Source organism: Mus musculus, chromosome 6 (assembly GCF_000001635.26).
Source record: "Mus musculus strain C57BL/6J chromosome 6, GRCm38.p6 C57BL/6J".
Lineage (NCBI taxonomy): Eukaryota > Metazoa > Chordata > Mammalia > Rodentia > Muridae > Mus > Mus musculus.
In genome coordinates, this window is record NC_000072.6 from 92,889,019 (window position 1) to 92,903,389 (window position 14,371).

Below are 14,371 nucleotides of genomic sequence, written 5' to 3' on the forward strand. Positions count from 1 at the left end.
GAACTCATTTTGTAGACCAGGCTGGCCTCGAACTCAGAAATCTGCCTGCCTCTGCCTCCCAATCTTAACCATGGAACCATCCATCTCTCTGACCCCTTAGGTGGTCTTTCAATCAAACCGGATCCACCAGTGCCTCTAGTTGGCTTGTGGGCCACCTACAGTGACCATTTTCATCACCTACAGTGACCATTTTCGTCAGTTTAGAGTTTGGCTGAGCTAGCCATGATTTCTGATTAGTGAAAACACAAAATAGTGTCACGGCCCTGAGAGACCAGTCAGACTCTTTGCACATTGTCCGGGCGTTTCTCAGCTCACTTTCCAACACTAATGGACAGGCATGGTTTGGGTGAGGCAATTGTAGTTAAAATGACAGAGAAATCTGGGAGAGGCTAGCTCCTTCTCCTTCCATTTTTCTGGAATACGGGCAATTTAATCAAGAAACACTTCTGTTAGGAAGCTCTTGGGTTTGAGCACTCAGATATGGTGTGTGTGTGTGTGTGTGTGTGTGTGTGTGTGTGTGTGTGTGTGTGTGTGTGTTAGTTCTTTGGTTTAGCCTTAAGCACTCAGTTATAGAGAAGGTATGCATATGTAAATTGGTATAATAAATATTCAGGAAGAACTTTTGCATAGATCCTCATAGAGAATGAAAACATCAAGAAAAATCTAGAATAGTGGTTCTCAAATTTTGGTATTACGTGCATCAGAATCATATGATGAAGACAGAATGGCATCCATGACCTATACCTTGAGATACACTGCCTAAGAGTTAGTCACAGATAAAAGCAGCTGTCATTTGATTAAGGAAGCCACAAATCAATTTGGTAATGGGATAGCTTGATGAGGAAAATGTCACATGGACTTACCCGGCAAAGGCCTTGGACACAGATGTCATTTGTGTCCTGGCCACAGGGGGTTCCGTCAATCACTCTGTCTCGGAGCTGGTAGTAGGCTGTGTTTCCTGCCACTCTGCAGAACAACTTGCACCGGTCCTTCATCAAAACTAGAGAGGAAGACGGTGATGCAATGTGACTTCCATGCCTGGACCGAATGCCAGCCTGTCGGCCACATGCTCCAGCCCCAGTATACTTACTTCCGCTGTACTTAGGAACCCAGCGTACGCTGGGCAGCAGACCATTGATGTTGAAGTGTTTGCCATCAAAGTGAGCACACTGCTCCTCTCGGAAGTCTCGCTTCTGCTTCATGCAGGGCTCCGTGTTGCAGGATTTGAACTTCATTCTCCTTCCTACACAGTACTTCCCACCATTTTTTGGCCTGAGAAAAAGGAAAGCAACAGACACAATGTATTGGAAATGATGTCTGCACTCATCATGGCTTCACTTGTGATTTGCTGGGTCTTAAGGAAGCAACTTTGAGTTAGCAAAGGGCAAAAGAAGAAATCACTTGAGCACTTCAAAGCAAGAACCTACCTGAAGCTGTTGGACCAGTAACTTTAGCTTACAACATTTGTGTCCCGAGTCCTTGCCCATGGAGCCACAAGGCTACCCTGCCCTTGTATCCTATAGAAGGTTCCCTGCCCTCTCCATCCTGTCCTTCTCAACACTTAGCACTTATCGGTGGACTCAAAGTACTCTCTTGGGTGGCTTCTAACTCAAGTCTCTGGGCTACCCCTGAAGAAGGCCTCTGCATCCTTACTGTGTTGATGCTGGAGTCACCAGAGTGATCATCTCCAGAGACTTCTTAGTCAACCCTGCACCCCTCATCTACTGAGGGCTCAGAGTCCCCAAGACTTCCAGCTTGATCCAGTTCATTTTTAAAAAGATGCTGACCACCAATTTTGTGAAAATAATCCAGTGGTTTACCTCTGCAGAACAGCTGATTGTGACAACCCTGTTTGTCCCAGGCCCCTTGTCCATGAGACCGATTGGTCTTTCCACCTCTGAATCTTGCAGAAAGTCCTCCTCCCCCAGTAAGGACATGGCTCCAGATTCAGGTTTGCATTCTGTCGCCCTTCAATTCCTCTGGGTCTAGCTTTGCTTAGTTGTTAAGGTAAGTCAATCAGTCAAACGTTGCCTTGGCACTTAAAACTGTGAAATGGGATGTGGCTATTTTATGTCTGGGTTTTGTGGTTATTTTCTTTGAGACTAGGTTTCATGTATACCAGGCTGTTCTAAAACTCCTTATGGAGCTGAGGATGACCTTGAAATCCTAATCAGCCTACCCCACAGCTCCAGAATGGTGGAGTTAGAAGCATGCATCATCAGACCTAGATTTTGTAAACCTGCTTTGAGGATAGTATGTCAAGTATAAACAAAGAGCCTGATCATATGAAGTTGGTTTTCTTCCCTTCTCCCAAATGACTTTAGTCCTTCAACTGTAAGAATTTTGTAGGGAAAGGTAGTGATGCCACTAAGATTGTTTCCTGTTGGTCCTCTACACCTTGATCCCCTCACAGGAGACCACAGGAACACACCCTTTTCCACTGTTTGTCATTTTGCCCTTTCCCTTCTTCTTTCCAACAACTCCTCTTTTGGGTTGGTTTATAAACTAGATCAGCAAGCACACCATATGTTCACCTTTGACCCACTTCATAGGAGGAGGAGAAAGAACCCCGGCTTCCTTACCTCTGTGTCATTCAAGTAGGTACACTCTGGTGACAAGCTGTAGTGCAAATTTACTCACAGCATGAAACTTTGCACATGTCTTTTCCAGATGTGACCCAGAGTATACCTTACACAACTCCCCCACCCCCAGCTATCAGCAGCTGGCCAAGTTCATCATAGAGGTAGTGGAGGCCTCAGAACCCAGCCACAAACCTTGAACAGCTCAGAACACACAATGATCTCAGAACAGCATGAAGCTCCAAGAGAAAGTTCACAGTTTTTCTGTCTCAGTGAATTTTTCAGAGTAATCTTAACTATAAGAAATGATTTTTGAAGGAAAAAAAACCAACAGGTTTTGTTCTATTTTTCAAGCAGATATTTTAGGGGCTGGGAGACATATCAATTATGAACCATAATGAGGAAGGGGGAGACTGTAGGTAGTAAGGTTGGTTCTGGCTTCCAGTCTTCCCCTCTCCTTACTGTGCCCTGAGCTCCAGTTTCCTCCTCCTCTTCCTCCTCCACCACCTCTTCCTCCTTGGATATTTTCTTTATTTACATTTCAAATGTTTCCTCCTTTCCAGGTCTTCCCTTTGGAAACCCCCTATCCCATCCCCCTCCCCTGCCTCTGTGAGGGTGCTCCCCCCTACTCACGTCTTCCCACCCTGGCATCCCCTACACTGAGTTTTCCCCTTCTTTATGCGTGCACATGGCAGGGTACACATGTCTTCAATCCCAGCACTCTGCATATCAAACTCAGTCTGCGACTTTGTTTTTTTGTGTAAAAGCAGATTATAATTTCCTCCTTACCTCTACATATGGCTTTAATGAATGTAAGTGTGCCCTTTTGAACTGTATGTCTCTTAGACAATGTGGTTCCTATCAGATTTGTGTGTACCGTATAATATGGAAATCTATAACCATAAACCTCTCAGAATAGAAAAAAATTAATCCCATAGTTAAAAAATTTGTTTGGCTACTACTATTTTTTTTTCCGAGTAGGCAAATACTGAAACTATATGAAACTCAGCTTTGAAAATATAGTTAGCTGTATCTCCCAGTTAAAAAGGTCTTTTAAGGTTACTTTGTGCCAAATAGAAATTGAAAGGACTTCAAGAAGTTGGGAAATTAATTATCACTCTGTACAGGCAGCTTAGCTCGGTCACTCCTTCAATGTTACACAACCCAACCTGTTAAATTTGGGATCATACACACTCAAGGTTAGGAAGGAGTTTCTGCAAACACTATTGCAGGTGCATCCTACTCTTAAAGACAGCCGAGTTTCTGTCTAAAAATTGGCTGGGATAGAAATATCAACTGCTTTGTATATTTACATGAATTAGGGCAATTGCATTTGGGTTAGCTCAAAAAATTCTCTCCTGAAACAAGGAAGGTAGGTTGGTCCTATGCTTCATTAGTTAATAGATCTTCCATAATAACCAGTTCTCAGCATTTTGAAGATAGCTCATTCTAATCAATGCTTTAAAACCCAGGGGGTGACAATTACTCAACTTTTTGGGTTCTTGCCACCAAGTCTGACAATCTGAATTTGATCCCCGATATAAGACTAGACCAGACTCCCTCAGTCATTTCTGACCACCCCCTCTCCCCCCCACACACATATGTGCTGTGGCATCCATGTGTGTGAGCATGCACAAACACACACGAATACAAATGTAAGGGAATTTAAGCCTTTGTGTTGCATCTGTACTGACAAAAATAACATTTAAAATTAATTTTTTAAATAAAACATACATGTCCTGATGTTTTGTTTTGTTTTGTTTTGTTCTGTTCTGTTCTGTTTTTTGAGACAGGGTTTCTCTGTATAGCCCTGGCTGTCCTGAAACTCACTTTGTAGACCAGGCTGGCCTCAAACTCATAAATCCACCTGCCTCTGCTTCCCGAGTGCTGGGATTAAAGGCGTGTGCCACCATGCCTGGCTAACATGTCCTGATTTTTAAAAGTAAGATTTTTATGAGGTTACTATGGTAAGAGCTCAAGTGGGAAATACCAAGTACATGATCTTTTTTTTTTTTTTTTTGCAAATTGACAAATATGAAATTTCATTGTAATTCTAAAATTTAACCTATTTTTTAATTTAAAAGCAAAATAGAAGTACCCAGAAAGAATAATTGTCTGTCTTTCAAAACTGGGTTTTTGTTCTGATTTGTTTCTCGTTCCTATTTCCCTATTTCCTATTTGTTTTCCTTTTTCTATTTCCTATTTTCCTGTTTCCTATCAACCGGTTCTGGATAGGTTCTTTTTCCTGCCATCAGGAATCCCTGAGCCAAATTTGGGAAGAAAACAACAAGATAAGGACCCTCAAGTCTGGTGGTGCCCCTTCTTGCCCTAGTTAGTGCTGGATGCGCCAACTTGTAATCTCTGCTTACTCTGCGCATGCTATCCCAAACTCTAGGGTGCAATGACATAGCCTGATCATTAAGAGCAGCCAACGCAAAAGCATCAATTGTCAGACAAACTTAAAGAATAACAGCAAATCTGGAATGGAAAAGAATTCCATGGAATTAAAGTGCCTTGGGTACCTTGGGTATCCCAGGCCTGAAGTCCACCAGCTCTCTCCACAGCCTCCAGCTGAAGAATTCCTTTTGAATACTTTTCCAACCCTCTGGAGGAGTGATGACAGCAATCCCTCCTGGAACTTACTCTGGTCTGTTGCACTCTCTGATGGCTGTTTTGATGCCTCCTCCACACGTTCTTGAGCAGGTCCCAAAGTGGCTCCAACCTCCCCAGGATCCATCAATTGCAGGGCCCTCCATTTCTTTGGGAACACAAAATCCAAACTTGCAGTGCTGCATTTAATAAGGGGAAGAGTGAGGGAGAGCTTGATGCTGTGAGCCATCCTAGGACCAGCTGTCCACAGAAATACATCACACTTTTAAGTTTCATATGCTGGTTTGAAACACTGCAAATTCGCTATTCCTATGAGTAATTGATACTGCAGGCATTTTAATATCATGCTCATTGATTTTTAGGTGGTGTTTGCATTTACAGCTTGCTCTAAAAATTACAAGCCAGTGAGTGGCTGGCTCTATGGTGAATGGGCAGCACTAATGGCCAGCTTTAAACTGCTCAATTAGTCTGTGTATTTGGAAAAATAAGGAGTGGAAATGGGGCACAGACTGCAGAGAGAGGTCGATAATGAATTAAAGAATTTGCAGAATCTACTAGCAAGGCTTCGAGACTCCACAATCTCGCAAAAATTGAAAGTTTTACTAATAGCCCTGATTTTAAAACCCCAATTTTGATTACAGTGGAGGAGGGGGAGTTAGCTACTTAATTCTTCTAAACCCATTCCCACAAAAGCACTTAGGATCAGACTAAAGCAAAGGGGCAGATTACAGAGAGTCCTAAACTTTATTCCATTTTTTTCTCTTGTCCTGGTGGTTTCAGACTCTCCAGCTTGGAGCAGGAAGAGGCCTGTGATGCTAAAAATAATGATAATAATAAAAACACAATAAAACTACCAGCAAGACAAGGAGTGGAGGAGCCCTCTTCAACTTCCAGCTTTTGTTCATGTGAGACATAAAGCCCAGGCAACTGAGCTGGGGACAAAAGAAGTGGCAGTAGCCACAGCCACAGGAGGGTGATTCCTGTGGCTCTCTTGAACCTCTGAAGTGGAACACTAGACCTGAACTGTTGTGATGTCTCTGTGGGGGAGGAGGAGGGGGAGGGAGAGGTGAGGAGCAGAGGAAGGAGGAGGCCTCTGTGATTTGCAGAGGCAAACAAGAGACAGGTAAAGGACACAGAGGGGTGATCCCTCTCAGGAAAGAAAGGCATGGTGGGGAATGGAAGAGTACAGAATTGGAGTATCCTGGCCTTTTCCTCTGTAACCATCTTCTCGAGGCATCTGAGGAAGGGCTATCTGACACGGTGCTGGAAACCTGGCTCAGATCTTCAGTAAGAACAATATATCCTCTATACCATTGAGCCATTTCTCCAGTCATAAGTTGATTTTTTTTCTTCTGTTGTTTTGAAGACAGTCCTGACTAGCCTGGAACTCCCTATGTAGAATAGGCTGCCCTTGAACTCACAGAGATCCATTTGCTGCTGTCTCCTGAGTTCTAGTAGTAAAAATATGCACTGTAATGTCCAGACTGTAAAAAATTTTTTTGATCCTCTTTTTCCGTAACTTGTCTGTAGATCCTGCTTTGCACATAAGTAGTATCACAGACCACAGTGCGTCTTCAAATGCTCAGGAGGCCACACGTACTTGGTGGCTGTCCTGGGTTTCATGAGGAAGCATGTTAAGCAAGCTCTGGGGAGCAAGCCAATAAGCAGCACTCCTCCATGGCCTCTGCTTCAATTCCTGCCTTCAGCCTTCTTCCTTGGCTCCTCTCAGTGAAGAAATGTGACCTGACCTTCCCCAAGTCACTTTGCCATGGTGTTTTATCGTGACAACAGAAAGCTAAGACAACAATCAAGCATTACATGGCTAGTGGATTGAGTTGAGATCAGATCAGACTTGGATGTATGTGTGTGCACACACATATGTGCTAGTACGTGACTCTGTGTGAGCACAGAGTAGTATGCATATGTGCCCATGTAAGTATGTACAGAGGCCACTAGAGGAAGTGGGTGTCCTCTTGTTTCACTCTCTACCCTATTCTTTTTGAGACAGTGTCTCTCATTCAACCGGAAGCCAGGCTGATTCCCAGCAAGCCCTATTGATCCTCCTGTAATGCTGGGGTTACAGGCCTGGGTAAGGCCATGCAGAGCTGTTTACATGAGTTCTGGCACTTGATCCCACGTTCTCAAGCTTGTACAGCAAGCACTGCTACCCAGTGAGTCATCTTCTGCCCTAGCCTTTCTATGATTCATGTGCTATGTTCCATACGTGCACCTTTCTAAGAGGTCAGAGAGGGGGATGTCGAGGTCAGGTTTGTTCTAAGAGGTCTTGGAACAAGAGATTTGAGGATTGAAATGAACACGTTCGTGGGCTTAACAAGAGAACAGAGAAAAGTAGGAGACATTAGTAGTGAGCCATTCATTAAAACAACATTGTGGGAGAAGTAGAAGTTTAGCTAAAAATAGGCTGACTTAGCAGGGCAGAAAGAAAGGAAGGGAGCAGAAGAAGGGCCTGGACAAAGAGAACGAGAATGAGTTGGAGAAAAGGAACACACTGTCAATTCTGAGCAATCAATGTGTAACCCACAAAATAATCACAACTTCTATGCCAATGTAAACATCTCCTTTGCAAACAGATTCTGAACAATAGGAAGATATGTGTATTTCTCTCTATCCCTCTATCTCTATCTGTCTACCTTTATCTCTACCTCTATCTCTCCTTAATAAGAGCCATTAGACATGGCCAAAGTTTTAAAACACAAGTAAGAGTATAACTTCTTTTCTCTGCACAGCCATTTTCTAAAACTGGTTGACACTGGTCTGTGCCTGTTCTGTGGAAAGCTTGATCTCCATTTTCTAGTTGAATCCATTAACCATTGAAGAGAGAGTCTTCTGGAAGGTTGTCCAAGGCTCCCTCCATGCCCTCTACTCTATCAGAAGCTACGAGAGTGTCCTGAACTGTTTTTTCTTTTGATTGGCTGCAAAAATAGAAGCTGAGAACCTGGCACAGCAGACCTCCTCTAAGGCTTTCTGTGATCCAGAATTTGTGGGAAACCCTAAAACTGCATGGAGTTTTGGAGTCCCTTCATGATGGGACTACACTAACGAAACAACACTAAATACAAGTCAATTCATCATATTCTTGAAACTGCTCCTTTGTTGTGATTTTTCAGCAGTAACAAGTGTCAGGAACAGACACAGTGGGTGGGTGCATCACATGAGTGGTGAAGAACCACAATATAACAACCAGTGATTTTTCTGAGATCAGCCAATCTGAGTGATATGAGCTGACTCTACCCTAATCAAGTAAGCAAGTTGTCAGTTAGGAGTTATGCTTATTGTTAGCTACTGTCAACTGGTAGCAGCCCATGGGCTACTGTGTTTAGAAGGACTTAGAAATCACGTCTTGATTGTGTAAGAATGAGTGTCATGTACAAATTTTAAGGAATGCCGTGGAAACCTGAGAAATACATTCCCACAAAACCTGTGATCCTGCACCCACTGACACACTAGGTTTTATTTTATTCACCTATTTATTTATATACACTGGTGATTTGTCTGCATATGTCTGTATACCATACACATAAGAGTTATAGCCAGTAGTGAGCTGCCATGTGGGTGCTTGGAATTCAACCTGGGTCTTCTGGAAGAGCAGTCAGTGCTCTCAACAACTAAGCCATCTCTTCAACTAAGCCATTTCTTCACTTAGATATACTAAGGTAAAAGCTCCACAAGAAATTCAAAATTGGTCCTGAGTAGTCTTTATCCCCAGTGGACCTCAGTTCTCCCACTACCTCTCTTCCCAACTTCATGAGACTTGTGGATCTGGAACCATACAGTCAAAGGACACCCATCAGAGGCCTGCAACACCAGCCATCGAGGTTAACCCCCCTCTCAATTCCTACTACAACAGGAAAGATTCATAACCAAATCCATCCTCAAAACAACAACAACCAAAAAACAAACAAACAAACAAACAAACAAACAAACAAAATAGACTACTTACTATACCCAACAAAACACTGCATCACCATAGATGAAAGAAAGCAAGATATTTCAAGACAAATCTAAATGTGAAAATATCTTTCCACAAATCCAGCCCTACAGAAAATACTAGAAGGAAAACTTCAACCCAAGGAAACAGCAAAACCAGGGGAATCTCTCTCTCTCTCTCTCTCTCTCTCTCTCTCTCTCTCTCTCTCTCACACACACACACACACACACACACACACACACACACACACCCCAAACATACAAATAACAGGAATTAACAATCACTGTCATTAATATCTCTCAACATCAATGGACTCAATTCCCCAATAAAAAGACACAGGCTAACAGAATGGATGTGAAAACAGGATCCATCCTTCTGCTGTACACAAGAAACACTTTAGAAATCAATTTGGTGGTTTCTTGGAAAACTTGGAATAGTTCTACCTACTGAAACAAGAATAAAGAAAATGTGTTATAGCTACACAATGGAATACTATTACTCTATTAAAAGCAAAGACACCACTAAAGACATCTATTTTGCAGACAAATAGATGGAACGTGAGAATATGTGAGTGAGGTAGCCCAGTCCCAAAAGGACATGCATGGTATGTACTCACTTATAAGTGAACATTAGCTATAAAATATAGGATACCCATGCTATCTCCACATACCCAAAGAAGCTAAACAAGAAGGAAGGCCCAAGTGAGGATGCTTGAATCTCCTTCAGAAGGGGGAATAAAATAATTATAGGAGGGGTCTGGGGAGATGAACAGGGGATGGGGTGGGTGTCATGATTAGGTGTGGGGAGGGACAAAAGAAATGGCCAGATGGCCATGAGAATGAATGGAAATCTGAAACTCACAGGGGTGGAGATGTGGGGGCATCTTGTGGATGTGACATAAGGGAGGCCCCAAGAATCAATGGGGGTGACCTTAGCTGTGACTCACAGCATTCGGGCTATGGAGCCTGAAGAGGCCACCTACTGTAGGCAGGCAGGAACTCAAGTAGAGTGATAGGGACAACAACCCATCCACAAAACTTTTGACCCAAAATTTATCCTGTTCACAAGAAGTGCAGGGACAGGGGAAGAGACAGAGACCAAAGGAATGGCTAACCAATAACTAGTCCAACTTGAGACCCACCGCATTGTCAAACACCAATCCTGACACTATTAATGATATTCTGTTATGCTTGCAGACAGGAGTCTAGCATTGTTGGCCTCTGAGAGGCTACACCCAACAGTTGGCTCAGAGGATTCAGAGACCCACAGCCACACAGTGGATGGAGCTTAGGATTCATATGGAAGAGTTGGGGGAAGGATTGTGGGCCCCAAAAGAGATAGGAACTTGACAGGAAGACCAAGAAAGCCAACTGAGCTGGACCCTTGGGGATGTTAGAGACTGAACCACCAACCAAAAAGCATACAAGGGCTGGGCCTAGTCATGCCTCCCCTCACGTATATGTAGCAGATGTGCAGCTTGGTCTTCAGGTGGGTCCTAAACAGCTGGAGTGGGGGTTATCCCAAAAGCTGTTGCCTGCACCTGGAATATATTCTTTTAGCTGGGCTGCTTTGTCTGGTCTCAGTGAGAGGATGTGACTAGCCCTGAAGAAACTTGATGTGCCAGGGTAGAGGTATATGAGGGAGGAAGGAGCTCCACCCTCTCAGAGGAGAAGGGAATGGGGTAGGGCAGAAGGATTGTGGAGGGGGTCTCCAGAAGGGGCAGTGAGTGAGATGTAAAGTGAATAAATAAAAAATAAGAATAAATTAAAAAACAAATTAATTTTGAACAAAAATTTCCTTCCTTCCTTCCTTCCTTCCTTCCTTCCTTCCTTCCTTCCTTCCTTCCTTCCTTCCTTCCTTCCTTCCCCTCTGTCTGTCTATCTATCTGTCTGTCTGTCTGTCTGTCTGTCTGTCTGTCTGTCTGTCTTTTTTATCTTTTTAAATGATTAAAGTTCCAGAAGCTAGTATGTCTATTATTTCTTGCTCAGCCCTTACTCTGGGAAGCTGCACTTTGAATTAATGATTTAGGGCCCTGCCTTGGGGAAGAGAGAGGATGAGCTAGCTGACTTTGTTCTCAACTTAATTCAAAACCATCTTCAGAAATACAGTTTGACCAGATACTTTCCACATCCTGTTTCTTTTTACCATAGCCACCTTGAGAGATGATTCATAAAAACAGAGACCTTACATTCGGTTGGTGGAAAGTGAAGTCACTCAGATGACCAAGTTCAGGGTCTGTCAAGCAGCCCACTGTCCCTCAGAAGCAAGGGTCAGAGCCGTGGGAGGGAGGGTTCACCCTTGAAGGGGTTGGGTGCAGTTCTTCCCCAGAAGACTTGACTGATCTCAGGGGAAATTCTTGTTTTGTTTTCAGTTCTCTATGTACAAAATCAGTTAAGGAAGAATAAAATTCTCTCATTGATTTCTTAGTTCTTCTTCCAAGAAAACATCCTGGATATCATTAAGTATATAAGGTAAAGTAGAGGCACGAGAACTCAGATGTTCCAAACTGTTCAAAGGAAGCAGGAAAGTAAAATAAAATAAAAGGACAGAGAAAAGACAAGAAATGCTAAGACGGACAAGAATTTTGGGAACAGTTCCCACAGATTGCATCCAGGGTCAGAGACACAAGCCATGTGGACCTAGAGCTAAGATTTTCTTCCTTCAGCAGATGGCTGGGTGTGACGAGGAACTCGAAGGACCACCATTGTCAATAGGTAGACCCCAGGTGCAGAAGGTCAGGTCAGTCATACTCTTAACAGCATGGAACCCTGTTATCACTGGCCCTTACAAATAGTACAATTTGTTTAGATATTAATGAATCGATGGGAATCATTAAAATCAAAACCAGTGCATGAGAATCTTGGTTAAGATATGTCCCAGGTAATCATGAAAACAACACACTCAGTAAGAAGCCTGGGAAAAGAACAGTGCAGACACCAGGTTTGCAGGGGCATGGCATTTCTTTGATTCTAATATGCTCAGCCAGAATAGCTTTCCAGTGCCAGTCATAGAAAAGGAAAAAAAATCACCATGCATTAAATGGTTTATATGTGAAAATTGTTTCACAGCACTCAATTGTAAGCTGTGCCTTCATCCTCCAAAGAATACGTATGCTGGAACACACCATGTTATACTATATGCCACCATACCACACAAACTCCTTCCAAGTCAGGAGCGTTTCTGTCTCAGGAGGAGAGGCCACACAGGGCGATACTTGCCTTTCCAGGCTCACACTCGGTTCCATCTGCCCAGGGCGTGTGCTGAGTCCTGCAGCCTTTGTGTGCTCCATCCACATTATTGCACCAGAGCCGTCTGCACTGCATCTGCTCCATGCAGGGAAAGATGAGATATGGTGTAAGCACGCAGGGCAAGAATCCCTTTCGATTACGCTTTGCTGGTGGTTAAAGTTGGCTTGCAAAGGGATTTTTTATTCTTTCTTGGTATAAAATACTTATCATTAATACATATTCCAAAATGCAGCCACCCAAGACACATTTATGTTCCAGTAAGAGATATGGTCCTGTAAAAGAGGGACTGACATAAGGGACCTCTGAGACTTACATGACATCACAGGATCCTTTGTCTGTCCCCTCCCCCATGTAAATGATGAAGAGACTGAGGGTCAGAGGGATGAGGGCTCACTGGGATACTGTAAACGTCTGTGACTTGAATTTTGCTTTGCTATGGTTCCAAAATTAGTGTGTTTCTGTGCATGCCCATATATGTACATGCACATTTGCTTGTGGGTTATATGTATGCAAATATAAATGTTATATGTATGCATATAATACCATGATCACATAATGAGCCATTTTTAAGATCTAGAGGTTGTAGGAGGAAATATAGAAAAAATGCTAAAATATATTTCTCACACATAAAATAATATAATAGCTAATTATTTTCCCATCATTACCAAATGAAGGGAAAAGAACAACTCACAGGGAAGCTAAGGCCTTGTACATTCATCCCAAGTTCCAATTCCCACATTCATTTACCCCAGAGGTGACTCTCTTTAGCAGTGCACATGCCTTCAGGATTCTCTATGCCACCTGTGAGACACAGCCTTTAAGGTTCCTATTGACTATCTTTTAACAATTAGCCCATGAATATACTTTAAGTATATCCATACTTAAGGTTATATCCAAGGTATATTCTTTGTGTGTTGTTGTATGTTCAGGTGTGCTCACACATGCATGCGGGGAAGCCAGAGGACAGCCCTGGTGTCATCTTCAGTAACAGCACCTCCGTTCTTTGAGGCAGGGTCTCTCAGAGGCATGGAGCTTACCAGTTAGGCTGGACTGGCTGGCCAGCAAGACACGGATTTTTCCTGTCAGTGCCTCCCTAGCGCTGGGATTAAGCCAGGGCTACCACACAGCATTTTCACACTGGTTCTAGGAATCAAACTTGGCTCTTCCTGCTTTCAAGGGAAGAGTTTTATCTACTGAGCCAAACCTCCAGGCTCTTGAGGTATACTTTAAGAGATGGTTCTAAATCCTTAGCTTTATCCTAATTATTAAAGCAAACCATACTTATAGGAGAAACGTTTAAAAGTTACCAGGGACTCATGTTTTAAAAAACATGAAAAAGAAGCCTCTAGCCACCTGGATTTTTAGTACTTGTCATTCTCCTTCTGATGTTGAAGGCATATGCTCTCACACAGTCGGTTCTGGTGTATATTTCCAAGTACTGAGCATTGTCACTGCCGTGTAATAGTTTATTAAAAGGTGACACTAAAGTGTGCTTGATCTCTTTCCCATTGGCCTTCCCTCACCCTAGGACATTCTGAGACAGAATTACTCCACTTATGCTGGCCTCGGGATGGTTTTCTATCATTCTGCCTCAACACTATCATGCTCAACCCAATGGCTTTATTTCTGTATGAGTGACAGAGAAGTAGACATCATTTTCGATGGAGTTCCTTGAACTTTTAAATCATTTCTGCAGAATCCCTCTATTTCTCATTCCACCAACCATTACTGAAGGCCCTCTTCAGCAAAACTAACTCACGTTCCCAAAGACCCAGCCTGAGGCACCTGAGGACAAAGCATATGTCCTCTTATCTACACAGATCCTTATCTCACACATCAAAATACCACCCAGCCACCCAGCCAGCTAGATGATGATCAGAAGTGATCAGAAGTGACCCAGCTGGTCACAGAACACACCCCTGACAAGTTATGTCAGGAAGCCAGGATTGGCTCATGAATTCCTTGTACAGATCTAGAGGAGTCCC

At 43.2% G+C, this 14,371-nt stretch overlaps 1 protein-coding gene across 4 annotated transcripts in view; it reads right to left on the bottom strand.

Annotated features, from left to right (window-relative positions):
- Adamts9 (a disintegrin-like and metallopeptidase (reprolysin type) with thrombospondin type 1 motif, 9) overlaps window positions 1-14,371 on the bottom strand; it is a 171,752-nt gene that overhangs the window by 116,320 nt on the left and 41,061 nt on the right. For all 4 annotated transcript variants that reach the window (XM_006505263.4, XM_006505261.4, XM_006505262.4 and 1 more), the window contains exons 11-14: window positions 12,357-12,461; window positions 5,223-5,368; window positions 1,091-1,272; window positions 864-1,000 (exon numbers count right to left, since the gene is read on the bottom strand). In XM_006505263.4, coding sequence (XP_006505326.1) covers window positions 864-1,000; window positions 1,091-1,272; window positions 5,223-5,368; window positions 12,357-12,461 — 570 coding nt within the window. The remainder of the gene's footprint in view (window positions 1-863; window positions 1,001-1,090; window positions 1,273-5,222; window positions 5,369-12,356; window positions 12,462-14,371) is intronic.